The 16,985-nt window shown below is 41.4% G+C and overlaps 1 protein-coding gene across 1 annotated transcript in view; it reads left to right on the top strand.

The window, feature by feature from the left end:
• The window catches only part of CUNH6orf183 (chromosome unknown C6orf183 homolog), a gene marked incomplete at its 3' end in the record, with an annotated part of 40,526 nt that extends 32,667 nt beyond the window's left edge, over positions 1–7,859 (top strand). The window contains 4 exon segments of the mRNA XM_021709525.1: positions 1,276–1,372; positions 1,375–1,477; positions 4,136–4,250; positions 7,656–7,859. Of these exon segments, the coding sequence (XP_021565200.1) occupies positions 1,276–1,372; positions 1,375–1,477; positions 4,136–4,250; positions 7,656–7,859 (519 nt within the window).
• Between the last annotated feature and the right edge of the window lie 9,126 nt (positions 7,860–16,985).

Here is a 16,985-nt window from a genome sequence, read left to right as displayed (position 1 = left end):
GCCCAGGCGGGTCTTGAACCCGCGGGCTCAGGCAATTCACTCACCTCAGCCTCCCAAAGGCGCGGGATTACAGGCTGAGCCACCGAGCCCGGCTATTTGCTTATTTATTTATAAGTCAAGGTATCACGCTGTCACCCAGACTAAAGTGCAGTGTCACAATCATAGCTCACCACAGCTTTTACTTCCTGGGCTCAGGGGATCTTTCTGCCTCAACTTCCTGAGTAGCTGGGACTACAGGCATGCACCACTATGCCTGGCTAATTTCTTTTTAATTTTTTGTGGAGACGAGATCTCACTATGTTGCCTAGGCTGGTCTCAAGCTCCTGGGCTCAAGCAATCCTCTCACCTCAGTCTCCCAAAGTGCTGGGATCATATGTGTGAGCCACCATGCCTGGCCTCTATTGTTTATTTAGTCTCAAGATAGTTATAATAATGCTAGTAGCACATATTTTTGCATATATTAACTAACGTAAGCCTCTCAACAGCCCTATTAAATAGTTATTATCTATTAGTATCTAGTAGCTATTGTTATCCTTATCACTACTTTATGGATGAGAAAACTGAGAGATGGCAACATTGAGTAAATTGTCCCAAATCTAACTAGCAGAACTAGGACTCGAGCCAAGGAATTTTAGATCTAGAGTCTATGCCTTTGATAAGGAATTTTTAAAAATGTGAAATGTCTTCTATGTTGCAAAAGCATTTTTTTTTTTATTATAAAGATGTGGAGCCAGGCTCGGTGGCTCAGCCTGTAATCCCGCGCCTTTGGGAGGCTGAGGTGAGTGGATTGCCTGAGCCCGCAGGTTCGAGACCCCCCTGGTCAGGTGAGACCTCATCTCTACAATAAAATCAAAAAAATTAGTCAGGCGTGGTAGCGCGCACCTGTAATTCTGGCTACTCGGAAGGCTGAGGCGGAAGGATCGCCGCAGCCCAGCAGGTCGAGGCTATGGTGGCCAGGAGCGGCCACTGCACTCCAGTCTGGGCAACAGAGTGAGACTCCACTCAAAAAAAAGATGTGGGATACAATTCAGGTTAGGTATACAAACATTGATTATGCAGGTACCCTTGTTGATGAGGTATGCCCCTCCCTTCCCTAGCAGTTTTCCTCAACTGCCAATCCCATCCCCCCTCCCCTGACAGTTTCCCATTACTGCTGATCTCTTTCTTATAGTAGTATAATTGTTCCAGGTCCACTTATGAGTGAGAACATATGGTACTCTGTTCTTTGTTTCTGTGATAGATCACTGAGTGTGATCTACTCCAAATCCATCCAAGCTATTTTCAGCTAACATGATGGGAGATCCTTCTCTCATGGGGGAGACAGGCCTGTTCACACTCAGGTCTGCAGTTGACAAAGGACAGAAACAAGGCCAAGGTCCTCCGTGCTGCTCCTGGAGATGTCTTCCAAACTTCTGGAACTCTTGACCCTCTGTCACCAGCTGACAGAAGCAAGCCTGGAGAGTGCACACCTAGCTCAGTGAGTAGCAGGATTCAGACGGGACATAAACTTTCTAGCAGAACAAGAGAGTTACTGACCGTGGGTCTGCCTGCCGACAAGCCTCTCAGTCCCCAGAGCAGCCAGAGTTAGTTTTCTTTTTTTTTTTTTTCTTTTTCTTTTCTTTTCTTCTTCTTCTTTTTTTTTTTTTTTTTTTTTTGAGTCAGAGTCTCACTCTGTCGCCTGGGCTGGAGTTCATTGGCATGCCCAGCAGGTCTGAGGTACTGAGTGTTAGGACTAGAACACATGAATTTTGACCTGCTGGGGTCAGGTGATTCTTCTACCTCAACCTCCCAAGTAGCTGGAACTACAGGTGTGTGCCATCATGCCCAGCTAATTTTTGGATTTATTGTAGAGACAGGGTCTTGCCAAGTTGCCCAGTTTGATCTTGATTGAACCGGTGGGCTCAGACAATCCTCTCACCTCCACCGCCCAAAGTGCTGGTATTACAGGAGTGAGCCACCATGCCCAGCCAAGGTTGAGTTTTCTAAATGGCTAAAACAATCTCCTTCCTCCCTTGTTCCTTCTCCAAGCATCCCCCCATGCCTCTTGGACCACTCAACTAGGCTGGGCCCCTACTGGCCTCTGTGATCCTCTCCACTCAGCTATTTTTCTCGAAACTAGATGCCTAATGCTGGTTCATTGGTTTCCTGGCAGCATAAGCTCCCTGAATGCAAACGCCCATCCATGTTGTTTACCATGGTAACCCATGACTTGGGAAGGGGCCTGAGCCACCCCAGGCACTCAAGGAATGTTGGCTGAATTTGCTCTTGAGTGGAATGATGTTGAAGAGCAGAGGCTCTAGAGAAAAGGAAAGAGATGAATCAGTGGCAGCATCCAGGTCTGATAGAGGCATGGAGGGTTCAGGGCTAGGAGAAGAGAGAGATGAATGAGTTATGTTTTAGGTCTGAGTGTGAGGTGGTGGTAAGATACCAAATAGACACGTTCCGTGTTCCTCAATGGAACTTGAGGGTTTGTGGCAAACATGGATACATGGATGAGTGCTGTTGTGTTTTGGTCTCCACAAGAGACCCTACAGGCATAGAGTTCATCATCAATCACCCACCAATAGCCATCATCAATGGCCTGTTATGGGCAGGGCCCTGCGGTGGGCTGGATTTTTTATGTATTCATTCACTTAATTCTCAGAATATCCTTATGAAGTACATTACAAACATTTTATCAATGAGGAAATAGAAGCTCAAAAAAGTGTTGAACTAATTTGTCCAGTGTCATATAACTAGAAAGCAGTAGAAGCAGAATTCAAACTCTTAGTCAAGATATTATGAACCTCTCTCCGTAATTTATGATCATTACTTGCAGGGAGCTTATAATGTAAAAATTACCCATAATGCAATATAGTAGTGATATTCTATTCATACAAACAAAATAATAGGGGAGTACAGAAAAGAGAGTTTTTTTCTTTCTAAGTGGCTCAGGGAAACAGTAATAGAAAAGGGGCTGTTATGAGTTGGATTGTGTTCCTCCAAAATTCATGTGTTCTAGTCCTAACACTCAGTACCTCAGAATGTGGTCTTATTTGGAGACAGGGTCTTCACAGAGGAAATCAAGTGAAACTGAACTTATTAGGGTGGGCCCTAATCCCGTATGCTGGTATCCTTATAAGAAGAGGAAGTTGGGGCACAGACACACACAGAGGAAGACAATGTAAAGACACAAGGAGAAGGCGGCCATCTACGAGCCAAGGAGAGAGGCCTGAAACAGATCCAGTTCTCTTACCCTCCAGAAGAAACCAATCCCACTGACACCTTGATCTCAGACTTCTGTCCTCCAGCACTGTGAGAAAGTAAACTTCTATCATTTAAGCCACCGAATACTTTGGGCATTTCTGTGATACTTTGTAGTAGCACCCCCAGCAAGTCAGTATAGGTGCCAAAAACTCAATCATGTGTTCCAACTTCTCAAGACAGAGAAATGTGTTCAAGGGGGAAGAGAGGAAAGTATTGTAGACACATAAGACTGAGATGCCAGAGGGACGTCTAAATGGAGCCACGCTGCAAGCCCCAGACTTGGGACTGAAACTCAGAGTTGAAACAAGACACAGATGAGAGTGACAGACTTTGAGGGAATGGTCTTAGGGTGTGGGGTTGGATGAATTCCCAAGGAGAGGATGTAGCAGATGATAAGAGAGCCAGGTTTGAACCCCTAGGAAACTTTCTGAATTTGTAAGAAGGAGGATGAGAAGCCAGTGAAGACTGAGAGTGAGTCAGGAGTTTGAAAATCTTGGATCCAGGAGAACAAAGATGTTCCACAGGAAGGAGAGAGAGAGGCCAGCTGTGAAGAGCACTGAGAGAAGATGATAGGAGTCATATTGAGGGCAACATGAGTGACCTCATGAGGGCTCTGAGGACAGAAACCAGCCTGTAGGAAATGAGAAGGTGGTGCCCAAGCACATCTCCTTTTTGAACTATCTTCTACCGTCTGTAACTATCACAGCAAGAGCAGAACATAAGACCTTTGTGACTCATTCACCTCACGCAGCCCATACTTACTCTCGTTTGACTTTTGCTTTTATGCTTGTTCAAGCATTTTGGTTCTCTTACCAATTATTTTCCTTTTAGGAGAAGACTAACAAATATCCTTGGCTTTTTTTTTTTTTTTTTTTTTTTTACCTTTTAGGCTCTATAAGGAACTGGCAAGGGAGATGGGTTTTGAAGAGTTCCATTTGTATCTGAAGTCTGTTCACTTTGAATTTGTATCACACAAGGACACACCTCCAATCTTCATCACCTCTTGATGGAGGACAGTGCTCGGGGAGGCAAGTGAACCTTGAAGGTCAAAGTGAAAATAACATAATGGTAGATGAAAAACCAGTGGAAAATCATTTCTGTCACTATTGCATATGCAGGTGCAATCACATTTCTAAACTCTCTCCCTTATATTCTATGATGCTAGTGTCTGCCATAAAGCCAATTTTTTTCTTTTTCTTTTTCTTTCTTTTTTTAAATAGGAGGAGAAAAATGAAAACTTGAATAAGGGGACAATTGGATTTAAGAACACTGAATAGACCAGGCTTGGTGGCTCAGCCTGTAATCCCAGCAATTGGGGAGGCTGAGGTGAGTGGATTACCTGAGCCTGCAGGTTCAAGATCAGCCTGAGCAACTTTGCGAGACCTTGTCTCTACAATAAAAACAAAACAAAAACAAACCAACAAAAAACTGCGTAACTGAGAAATGTAAGAACCGGGCACAGAACTCAAAAAAGATGAAGTCACAGGCTCAGCAGCTTCCCAGGCAGAAGCTTATGTTTCTTCCAGATAGAAAGGGGTGTGAGGGTCTGAGGGGCAAGAGCCATGGATCAGAAGTCCAGGTCTCTTCTCGCCTTTTCCCTGGGACCAGAAAGAAGTCACTTAAGTATTCTGAGTGGCTGTTTCCTTGAAACTATAATGTGATGTACAAATCTAACACATAGGCAATATCTCAGTCAGCCTCCTTGTTGGTTAGTGACAGAAGCCAACACAAACCAGTGAAACCTCTTTCTCACATCCATAGGTTCAGACCATTGCCTAAAAGAAATCACTCCTGCTAGAAACAGATCATGGATCCACTCAGTCACAAAGGAATCATTCTTTCTCTTCCCACAGTCAGTCTTTGCTGTGGCTAGAGGAGAAACTTCTCTCCCCCTCTTCTTTCCTTCTCTGCTAATCTCTTCTTCCCTCCAGGGTCCCAGCTCTTTCCCTGAGGATTCCTGGGACTGGCTCCACCCCACCGAAGGAAAAGGGTGACCCTAAGGAGGCAAAGTCACCTCTTTTTTTGCCAATGTGAGCCATTGCTCAAAATATAACTCTTCTGTGTTACTCTGCTGAAGGACTCCTCAGAGCAGGGGTGGATGAGAGGGTGAGGATGACATTAGGGGCTGGATTAGTCTTTGTTGTGAAGGACTGTCCTGTGTGACTCAGGTTGTTTGGCAGAATTCCTGATGTCTACACACTAGATACCAATAGTATCCCAATACCCCACCCTACACACACCATTTCTGATCATCAAAGATGTCTCCAGACTTTGCCAAATATCCCCTGGAGTCAAAACTTCTTCCTGCTCTGTCCTGTCACATTAGCTAAACACAAAACAGAATTTACTGAAAATATACAGAGGTATTCATGGGGACCAGGGCAGGAAGTATGATCTGGCCTAAGGTCTTCAACTGGGAAAAAGAACTTCTAGAGCCAAGTTATTCTCTGGCTCTTCCAAGGTCTTCTGCTGTGGAAATAGGGCACGTTTTTGTTCAGTCAAAATCCACCAGTCAGCACACACAGCCCAAATGCTCCGTGGTCTGGCCATACTGTAATTGGTCCTCCAGTGATGACCCAGAGAAGCTGCAAGATAAAGGGAACCCCCCTGAGTTGGGGAGGCGGTTTATGCATCCAAAGATTTAATTAAATAATTTAATTTAATAACTTAATTGAATACCCTGTTGATTTAATTTAATTTAATAATGTATGTTAATTCCTTACATTTGTCACTTTGGAGTGCAGCTATAACAACATCTACAATTGTCCCTTGCTGTCTGTGGGGGATTGGTCCCAGAAGCCCCTCAGATAACAAAATTCAAGGATGCTTAGGTCCCTGACATAAATTGATATTGTATTTGCATATAACCTACTGACATCCTCTCATATACTTTGAATCATCTCTAGATTACGTATAATACCTAATACAATGCTATATAATTATTGTTATACTATATTGTTTTATATCTATGTTATTTTTTTATTGTCATATTGTTATTTTGCTACTTTTTATTGTTATTTTTTTTCAAATATTTTCAATCTGCTACTGGTTGAATCCACAGACATGGAATCCACAAATATGGAGGGTCAACTGTACTAAACACAAGTATAGTGACTTACATTTTAAAAATCACATTCATGTATATTATCCTACTTAATATTTGTCATAACCCTATAAGACTAGTGATATCCCCATTTACAGATAGAGAAACAAAGATTGATAAATATTAAATTACTTGACAAAGTCTCATAGTTATGGACAAAGGACCATGTCCCAAGTTAGAAACATTCTGCAAAGAATATTTTGATGACTGATAGAAACCATAGGAGAGAATGAGAATTGGATACAATTTAGGAGGCATTCAAAGGAGGGAGTCAGTGAGGGATCCCGAAAAGGTGTGGTCAAGAAGGTGAGAAGAAGCCAGGCATGGTGGCTTACGCCTGTAACCCCAGGACTTTGGGAGGCAGAAGCAAGAGGATTGCCTGATTCCAGAGGTTCAAGACCAGTCTGGAAAAGTTGGTGAGACCTTGTCTCTACAATAAATCAAGAAAAATTAGCCAGGCATGGTGGCACATGCCTGTAGTCCCTGCTACTTGGAAAGCTGAGGTGGAAGGATCGACTGAGCCCAGCAAGTCAAGGCTGCAGTGGCCATGAGCATGCCACTGCCCTTCAGCCTGGGCAACAGAGTGAGACTCCAACTCAAAAAAAAAGCGACCTGCTCTCTTAAGAAAAAATCCACTCCCATGGTAATGAAATTAATCCATTCATGAGGGTTCTGCCTTCATGACCCAAGCACCTCTTATTAGGCCCCACTCAGTACATACATTTTGGGGAATACATTCAAACCATAGCAATGGCATTCCCTTGTTTGATGTGCACAAGAACCTGGTTTGAACCAGAAAGACTGCCACACCACTTGCAATAACTTCTGTTAACTACTATGATATTTACCAATGTGGTGAACCATTTGTGCATAAACCTATTAAAATATACACTTGTTATTGAAGCTTTTATCTAGTCTTTTTAAACCTGGTGCTATTTTTTCCCCTGCCACTTGGATTTCTTTGCCTCTATGTGCATAATTTTAAAAAACATTGGACTAATCTTGGCTTATAGGAACCTGCCACTGAGCACGTTTGCTAGTTCATGAAAACCTACTCATCCTTTCTTGACCATTGGGGAAACCTGATGGTGTCCAGTTACAGAGGAAATCAGGCCTGGAGGCTGTTTTTCTGGAATGAGACACTGCTTATGGAGAGGGCATATTCAGTCTTATGGCTGAGTCACAAGCATCCAACTCATCCAGCAGTTTGATTCATAGATCTACATGGTGAATAAGTGGTGATCTCAGTTTCACCTCTTTCTTTATGTAAGACGTTCCTAATAACTTTCGTATTGTATTCCTTTAGCTCCCGTTCCATTCAGGAGTGGAAAATATGCAGGTGACTCTTGCATGCCAAGCTGCTCAGAAAAATGCTTGAATGGTGGCTATTCAGCAAGCATAGTTCTATTACACCCCTCAAAAGAGCTGTCCTGCTGATGTCAAGGTCAACTTGCATGATAGAGAAGTCAAAGTCATGTTACCACTACTGCCAGCTAATGTTAGGCTGCCCCTACCCCCTCTCTCCCCCCTCCCTTCCTCTCCCTTTCTCTTTCTCTTTCTTTTTTCTCCTTCCCCCTTCCCTCTCTCTCCTATTTCCTCTTTCCTATCTTTTTATCTTCCTCCCTTTCTTTTTTTCTCCCTTCCTTCTTTTCTATGTGTGACTCAATGTGTGACTAAATACTTACTGGGTCTCTTAATTTTTAGTGACATGTTAATATTTTTTCCTTTGTATGTAATGCCGTAATACTGATGGACTAGAATCATTCAGCAGAAAATATCTTGCTCCCTAATCCTTACCCTTTGTAGATAAATGATTTCGTTGTTTTCTGGTTTATTCTTCCTAGAATTCTTTTTGCAAAAGTAAGCAGATGCATTCAATCCTTCTTTTTTCCACAAAAGTTACCACACTATAGATATTTTTTTTTCTTCTGGATTTTTTTTTTGTCTTTTGGTTATTGGGATATAATTCACATAATATAAAACTTACTCCTTCATTGTATATAGTTCAGTGGTTTTTAGTATATTTACAAGACTGTGCAGCCATCAACATGATCTAATTCTAAAGCGTTTTCATCATTCCCAAAAGAAACCCTAACCCATTAGCAGTCGATCCTCACTCCTGCCTCCCCTTGGTCCCTAATAACCATTAATCTACTTCCCACCTTTATAGATTTGCCTATTCTGGACATTTTATATAAATGGAATCATACGATATGTGGTCTTTTGTGTCCGACTTTTTTCACTTGGCATAATGTTCTCAGAGTTTATCCATGTTGTAGCATGTATCAGTACTTTATTTCTCTTTATTACTGAATATATTTCATTATATGAATATATCACATTTTGTTTACCTAATCATTAGTTGACATATGTTGAGTTGTTTCTGCCTTTTAGCATTAGGAATAATACTGCTATGAACATTCGTGTATAGGTTTTATGAGGATGAATGTATGGTAACCCTATATTTTACATTTTGAGAAAGTGCCAAACTGTTTTCCAAACTGGCTGCACTATTGTACATTCCCACCAGCCATGTATGAGGATTCCAATGACTCCACGTTTTTTGTCAACACTTGTTATTTTCTGTCTTTTAAAAAAAATTTTAGCCATCCTACTAGGGGTAAAGTGGGATCTCATTTTGGCTTTGAGTAGCGTTTCCCTATTTACTAAGACATTGAACACCATCTACAGCAGCTATAGTCTTGTATTTCTTAATAATGTATTTATTTTTAAATGTAAAATATATTTCTTAATAATAAGACTTGAGCATTGATTCATAAACTGCAGAATGGATGTTGTGTTAGCAGTCCTGAAAACATTAATCTTGTCATCTCCATCAGAGCTCTTGGGTGACTAGGTGTGTTGTCAATGAGTTGTACTATTTCGATGGGAATTTTTTTTTTTTTTTTAGCAGCAGATCTCAATAATAGGCTTAAAATGTTCATTAAACTGTATGGTAAACAGATGTACTTGTCAGCCTTTCCTTTGAAGCTTTGTTTTTGTTAGTTTATTTTGTTTTGAGTTGGAGTCTCACTCTGTCGCCCAGACTGGAATGCAGTGGCCGCTCCCAGCCACTATAGCCTTGACCTGCTGGGCTCCGGCGATGCTTCCGCCTCAGCCTTCCAAGTAGCTGGAACTACAGGCGCGTGCTACCATGCCCAGCTCATTTTTTTTGGTTTATTGTAGAGATGAGGTTTCGCCAAGTTGCCCAGGTGGGTCTCAAACTGGCAGGCTCAGGCAATCCACTCACCTCAGCCTCCCAAAGGCATGGGATTACAGGCCGAGCCACCGAGCCCAGCTTCCTTTGAAGCTTTGAAGACAGGCATTGACTTCTTCTCTCTAGCTATAAAAATCCTGACACCTTCTTCCAATAAAAGAATGCTTTATCTACATTGAAAATCTGTTATTTAGTGTAGCTACATTTAACAATGATCTTTTTGACATCATTATAAGTAGAATTGTTTTCTTAATTTTACTTTCAGAGTGTTCACTATTAGCATATAGACATACAATTGATTTTTGTATATTGATCTTGTATCTGCAACCATACTAAACCAGTTTACTGTTCTAGTAGTTTATAGGTGTGTATTCCTTGGACTTTTTCTATATACAAAATTATGTCACCTGCAAGTAGAAATAGTTTTACTTCTTCTTTTCCAACTTAGGTGCCTTTTATTTCTTTTTCTTGCCTAATTGCTCTGGTCAGACACTGTAGTACAGGGTTGAATAGAAACAAGTAACAAGAATGGATATTATTATATTGTCTTATTCTTGACCTCAGGGGAAAACTTTCAATCTTTCACAATTAAGTATGGTGTTAGCTATGGTTTTTTCATACATGCCTTTTACCAAGATGAGAACATTCCCTTTTATTGCTACCCTAGTAGTACCCTATTGCTTCACTGAATATTTTTATTATAAGGGGTTTTGGATTTTATCTACATATACCTTTTTGTACTTTTCCCCCACTTAACAGTATATCCTGAAAATAACTTCAAATCAATTCACAGAGTTTTTCTCCCATTCTTTTTTACTATTGTATAGCTCTCAGTTATGTGTATGCTGATGAATGTAACTTACTTGTAAAATTAAATATAGTTTCAAAAAATCAACTTTCCAGATGACTTTAAACATTTGTTAAGCCTCATAGAGTCTATTTAGTTCATTAACCCATTACCACATTTGTCTATCTCTACTTTTCATTTCTACTCTTCATATTAATAGGAGAGTACAAATTCATAGGTATGACAAGAATTCCCACTTGTACTGCCAAATACTCATTCCCATAGAAATCAATTGCATGGGGGCCAAAGGAGGCCCAAACTTTACCTGTACAATGACTACTTGTATACCGAATCCTGACTTGTATCCCACATCTTTAAAATAAAACTTAAAAATAAAATAAAAATGAAAAGAAAAAAAAGAAAGGGAGGTTAAAAGACTTGGTTTTAAAAAGAAAAAAAAAAAAAAGAAATCAACTACAATAGAAAAAAAGCATAGAGTGAGTTATATCAGTTTTTAAAAATTCAACCCCCAAAATCTTAATTCAGTGCCTACTATCAGTTAGACCCATCAGGTAATACGGAGGTGCAGTTCCTGCTTCTAAGGAACCTGTAGGCCAGTGTAAGGGGGACAGTCCCACAAGTGGCTCAAATACTAGGTATCAGAGAGGTTCAATGGGCTATGGAAGAAGTTTAAAGAAAACTCACATCTGGGGAAACAGGAAGGGAAGCACAGAGAGAGGCCATTAGGATGAAGGATGAATTTTTGCCAGACAGAGATGACTATTTGAATATTCTGAGCAAAGAGCCTTCAGACACTCAGGCATAGAAGCAGGAAATGGCAAGTATAAGTTAGGGGGACCAAGACACAAGGAGAGGTGAAGTCCTGAGCCATGGAGACAGCAGTGAGGATGAGCTGGAGGGATGGTGTGAGCAGCATTGTTGGGATGTGTATACCACACAGGCTTGGGGCAAAGCCCAGGAATGACTCAGTGGACAAAGGTGAAGATTCCTATCAAGTAGCCACCCTCAACTTCTCCCTTCAAGCTTTACGCCTGCAACTTTCTTTCTCTCCAGCCTAAGGGTATGAAGCGTTTTTCCTCCCAGTCAAGCTGATCCCTTCCCACCAGCATCCTTTATTCATTTGCTCTTCTAAGAACTTGCTTCATTGCTTATCTTCTTTCCCTACTATACCCTCCACCTTTCCCTCTGTTACCTGTTTCCACTTGTGGATACTTTCCACTTGTGTGCAGGCTAGATTGTTTTCGTCCTTTCTAAAAAGCTTAACTGACTCTTGTGTGCTTCTCTGACCAGTACCTTAATTATGGCCTGACTTGCTCGTTCAGGTTTATTGAAAAGATAGTCTCAACTCCCTAGTTCTGTTTCCTAACCCCTGTTAATTATAGTCCAGCTTCCGCCTCTACCACACCCCTGAAATTGCTCTCACTAGAGTCAGCAATGACTTCCTGATGATCAAATTCAGAGAACACTATTCAGCCACTTCCTTGACTACTTTCCTGTTTAATGTTGTTGACTAGTCCCTCGTCCTTGGAATGCTCCTTCTCTGACTCTACCCTTTCCTGTAGCTCTTCTACCTCTTTGTTCCTTCTCAGTTTCCTGGGGCGAAGTCTCTTTCTTCCACCTATCTCTTACATATTGGTGTTTTCCTGGGTCCTCTTTTTAGAGGATTTCTGTTCTTTCCTTTCTTATCCTCCCTTAGTGATCTCATCAACTCTTGAGGTTTTAAACCTCCAATATCCTGTCAACTTTCAAATCGACTTTCAGATCTTTCATGGAATCTCTCTCCCAAGCCTCAAACTAGAGTATCTAAATGCTCCTTAGACAGTTTATGGATATCCCACAAACACTTCAACTCATGCCGAAGAGGCAACTCATCCTTCTCCTATCTGGTCCTCCAGTATTTCCATTCTTGGTTAAGATACCACCACCTGAGTAGTCAGATAGGTCTGAAACCTGGGTATTGTCCTCAGTTTCTTTTGCTTTCTCACCCTGGACCTGTCAATCACTACCTCTTGCCAATGTCACATTCTAACTATTAATTAAATATGGTCCCTTCTCTCCATCCCCACTGCCTTAGCTCAAACTCCTGTGATCGTAACGGTCTTCTAACTGCCCTACATCACTCTGGATCCATGACTTGAACCACCACCTCTGCCCCTAACCAAATTTATTCTCCACAGAGTGACCAGAAAAGCCTTTTTTTTTTTTTTTTTTTGAGTCGGAGTCACTGTTGCCCAGGCTGGAGTACAGTAGCATGCTAATGGCCACCATAGCCTTGACTTCCTGGACTCAGGTGATCCTTCCACCTCAGCCTTCCACGCAGCTGGAACCACAAGTGTGCACCACGACAATGGCTAATTTTTTTTATTTATTGTAGAGACAAGGTCTTGCCAAGTTGCCCAGGCTGGTCTTGAACCCATGACCTCAGGTAATCCTCTCACCTCCACCTCCCAAATTGCTGGATTACAGACATGAGCCACAGTGCCCACTGATGCCTCCTTGATTAAACCCCTTCAGCGCCTTCTTGTAGCACAAAGAGCAAAGCTCAACCTCCTTAACTAGGCATGCAAGACCTTCAGTGCCTGTCCCACTCCTCTACTCTGCCACTTCTGCCTGCTATTTGAAGCAACCTAAAGATTTTGTGCTGTTTCATGTCTCATGTTTCTGCTTAGGTTTTTCCAGAATATTTTGTCCTTACTTTACCACATTCTATCCTCCCATTTTTTTCCTCTTGCCTAGAGGATACTACTTATCCTCTAAGATCAACTCAATCATGGTGTCTTCTGGAAAGTGTTCATGACCCTTTTAACTTGGCTAAAGTGCATTCTGTGACTACTTATTTATAAAACAGTATACTGTGAAAGATATATGTGTATATGTATTTACTTCGCTTACAAGTGTGAAACAAGAAGAGGGGTGGTAACATAATAAAGAGGAATAAATGATGGAGACAGTGAAAGAGGGACAGAGGAAGGAAGAGAAGGAAGTGAGGAAGAAAAGATACAGAGAGACAGAGAGAGAACAAATTGTCCAGTGTCACCAAAGCCAAAGGAAGGGAGTGTTTCAAGAAGGAACAGATCACCAAAGATGCACAGATGTTCATTAGTCAGCAGAGAAACGCAAATGAAAAACCCTTTGAGAAGTCAATTAGAATGGTTAAAATGCAAAAGATCAACCATCCTAAGCGTTGGCAAGGATGTAGAGGACCTGGCATTCTCACACATTGCCAAGGGGATTGCAAATTGGTGCAACTACCTTGAAAAACAGTTTGAAAGTTTCTTACAGTTGAATGTGTGCTATCATGTGATCCAGCCAGGTATTTAACCAAGAGGAATGAAAGCATATGTGCTTTCAAAGATTTTTGCATACATGTTGATAGTGGTCTTTTTTTTTTTTTTTTTTTTGAGTTGGAGTCTCACTCGGTCGCCCAGGCTAGAGTGCAGTGGTATGCTTATAGCCACCCCAGCGTCGGCCTGCTCCACTGATCTGTCCTCCTCAGCCTTCCAAGTAGCTGGAACTACAGCCATGTACTACCACGCCCAGTTAATTTTTAAAAATTTATTTATTGTAGAGACGAGGTCTTGCCAAGTTGCCTGGGCTGGTCTTGAACCCACGGGCTCAGGCAATCCACTCGCCTTGGCCTCCCAAAATGCCGGGATTATAGGCTGAGCCACTGAGCCCAGTCAATAGCGGTTTTATTCAGAATATCTCAAACCCAGAAATAACCCAAATGTCCATCAACAGGTGAACGGATATACAAACTGTGGAATATCCACACAATGGAACAGCACTATCAGCAATACAAAGAAATGAACTATTAGTATTATATAATTATGTAATTATTTCTATTATTATCTGCAATAATGTGAATGAAGTCAGACAAAAATGAATGCATAATGCATGACTCCATTTATGCAGCATTTATGGACAACTATAAACTCCATTTATGGACAACTATAACTCATCTATACCTGCAGAAAACTGAACAGTGGTTGCTTGAGGACGGGGAAGGGTGGGCAGGATGACTGTGGTCATAGTTTAATTGGGATGATGGTTTCACAGTTGCATATATGTATTAAAACCTATCTAATTGCACACTTTAAATATGTGTTGTTTATTGGATGTCAGTGATATCTCAATAAAGCTATTATTTAATTTATTATTATTATTATTATTTTAAATTATAAAGCTGTGGGATACAATTCAGGGTTAGGTATGCAAACGTTCATTATGCAGGTATCCTTGTGGATGAGGTATGCCCCTCCCTCCCCTAGCAGTTTTCCTCAACTGCCAATCCCATCCCCCCTCCCCTGACAGTTTCTCACTACTGCCAATCTCTTTCTTATAGTATTATAATTGTTCAGCGTCCACTTATGAGTGAGAACATATGGTACTCTGTTCTTTGTTTCTGTGATAGATCACTGAGTATGATCGACTCTAAATCCATTCAAGTTGCTGTGAAGTCCATATGTTTGTCCATCCTTATGGTTGCATAATATTCCTTTGTGTATATGTACCACTTTTTTTTTTTATCCAGTCCAGCTTCGATGGGCAGCATGGTTGGTTTTATGTTTTTACTATTGCGAATAGAGATGCAACAAACATACGTGTGCAGGTATCTTCTTTGTGGAGTGATTTGAGTACCTCCGGGTATATTCCAAATAGGGGAATTGCTGGATCATATGGAAGGTCAATTTCTAGTTCTTTCAGAAATCACCAAACTGTCTTCCAAAGAGGTTGCACTAATTGCATTTCCACCAGCAGTGTAGAAGCATTAAAGCTATTATTTTAAAAAGAAAAAGAATTTAATAGATTTTAATGTAGAGGGGAAAACCCAGAAGGGTAGGGGTTAAAATGAGACCATTTGATGTTCACAAGAGTTCATTGCTACTCAGAAAGCAGTTCTACAAATGGGGTTGAAGCAAAAGCTGTCATGCCAGAGTTAAACAGCAAGAGGCTGATGGAAGTGTAGAAGGAGTGTTTATTGCTCTTGTGTTAGTCTGCTGGGGCTGCCACAAAAGAATACCACAGACTAGGTATAAATAAATAGAAATTTATTTTCTCACAGTTCTGGAGGCCACAAGTCTGAGGTCAGGATGTCAGCATGGTCAGTTTCCGGTGAGGGCTCTTTTCCTGGCTTGCAGATGGCTGCCTTCCACTGTGTCTTCCACATTAAAACGCAAGTGGGAGGGCTCTGATGTCTCTTCCTTTTCTTAGGGCACCAGCCATATCAGATTAGGGCCCTACCCTTATATCCTCATTTAACCTTTATTACCTCCCAAAGGCCCCATCTCCAAATACCAACACATTGGGGGTTAGAACTTCAACAAGAAGTTCAACATTCAGTCCTTAACAGATCTTTTAAGAGTGGTCAGAATTGAGGAGAAAACCTGAAGGAGTAGGAAGATTAAAGAATAAAAAGATGTGATCACATTTTTAGTAAGGGGTTGAACAAGAGGAAGTGGTTGAGGATAGAATTCTGAGCATGGTTGGAATGGAGCATGCAGGTGAGGGGTGAGAAAGTTAACTTTTTAAGCAGCTTCTGCTGTCCAGGCAGGCAGGGAGCTGCGTGATAAAAATACAAAGGCTCACAGAATCCTCTCATAGCCCCATGTGATAGCAGGGGAATGGGCATTACCTTTTTTTTTCTAGGTGAGAAAACAGGTTCTGAAAGGTTAAGGAGAAGCGATAAGATCACCTGCTAAATGTCACACCAGAATCTGATTGCAGAACCTGTGTTTTCTTCCTCTGATCCCAGGATCTTATAAGACCTCTTCAGTCTCCTGAATTGGTAGATACACTGATTTCCAGGAGACTGGGTTACCCCAAGGGTATTCAGAAAAAACAGGTTGGAAACTTAAAATTTTTTGCCTAAGATTTTCTTCTTCTTGTCTCATTCTTCTTATGTCTCCTTCAGTAATTTCACTATGGACAATGCCTTGTTTCTTTCATTGAAGAAGAATGGGGTCTCCTTTGAAGAGTTAACTTTTTTCTTTTAGGTGGTGGCATAGAAAAATATAATAAAAGAGTTCCATCTACCATCCTCTGAAGCTCCATGACCAATGGAGCTGCAGTCCTGGAAGATACAGATTTCCCTTTTTCTCTTCCCTCCTTCGCCCCTTTCCCTCTCTCTCCCTCTCTCCCTCGTTCCCTTCTCCCCTTCTCCCTTCTTTATCCTTGTGGTATACATGACAGCACACATAGCCCATCTCAATCTGCCCAGGTGCCCTAAGGGAATTTCCAGATCTCATAGCCATTAAATCCATCAGCAGCATTTCTTGAGAGGCCACTCAGACACAGAGCACTCCAACTAGCCACTTTGTAGAATGGAGATTTTTTTTTCTTTCTCAGAGCACTTTAGACAACTGCACTCTGTTCTGGAAATAGTCACACTTAATGCCTCAGCACACTGTGCAGAGTGGTATCTCTGTTCCTCCCTCTCCTCCCTCTTCTCTTTCTTCCACTCTCTCTCTCCTCTGTAGCCAGGTGTTTACATGTGTTTGGGATCAGTTGTGACTGTGAGATCATTTGACAGTCAATACTGCAGGACTTATACACCTCATAAATTTAATTTACTTTGGTTTTAAAATATTTTAGGAAGTAAGTTCAGATTT

This window comes from Carlito syrichta, unplaced genomic scaffold, assembly GCF_000164805.1.
Source record: "Carlito syrichta isolate Samal-C Ts95f unplaced genomic scaffold, Tarsius_syrichta-2.0.1 Scaffold251499, whole genome shotgun sequence".
NCBI classification, from domain to species: domain Eukaryota; kingdom Metazoa; phylum Chordata; class Mammalia; order Primates; family Tarsiidae; genus Carlito; species Carlito syrichta.
Note: the sequence above shows the minus strand (reverse complement) of the source record. Positions and strands in the feature narration are given on the sequence as shown.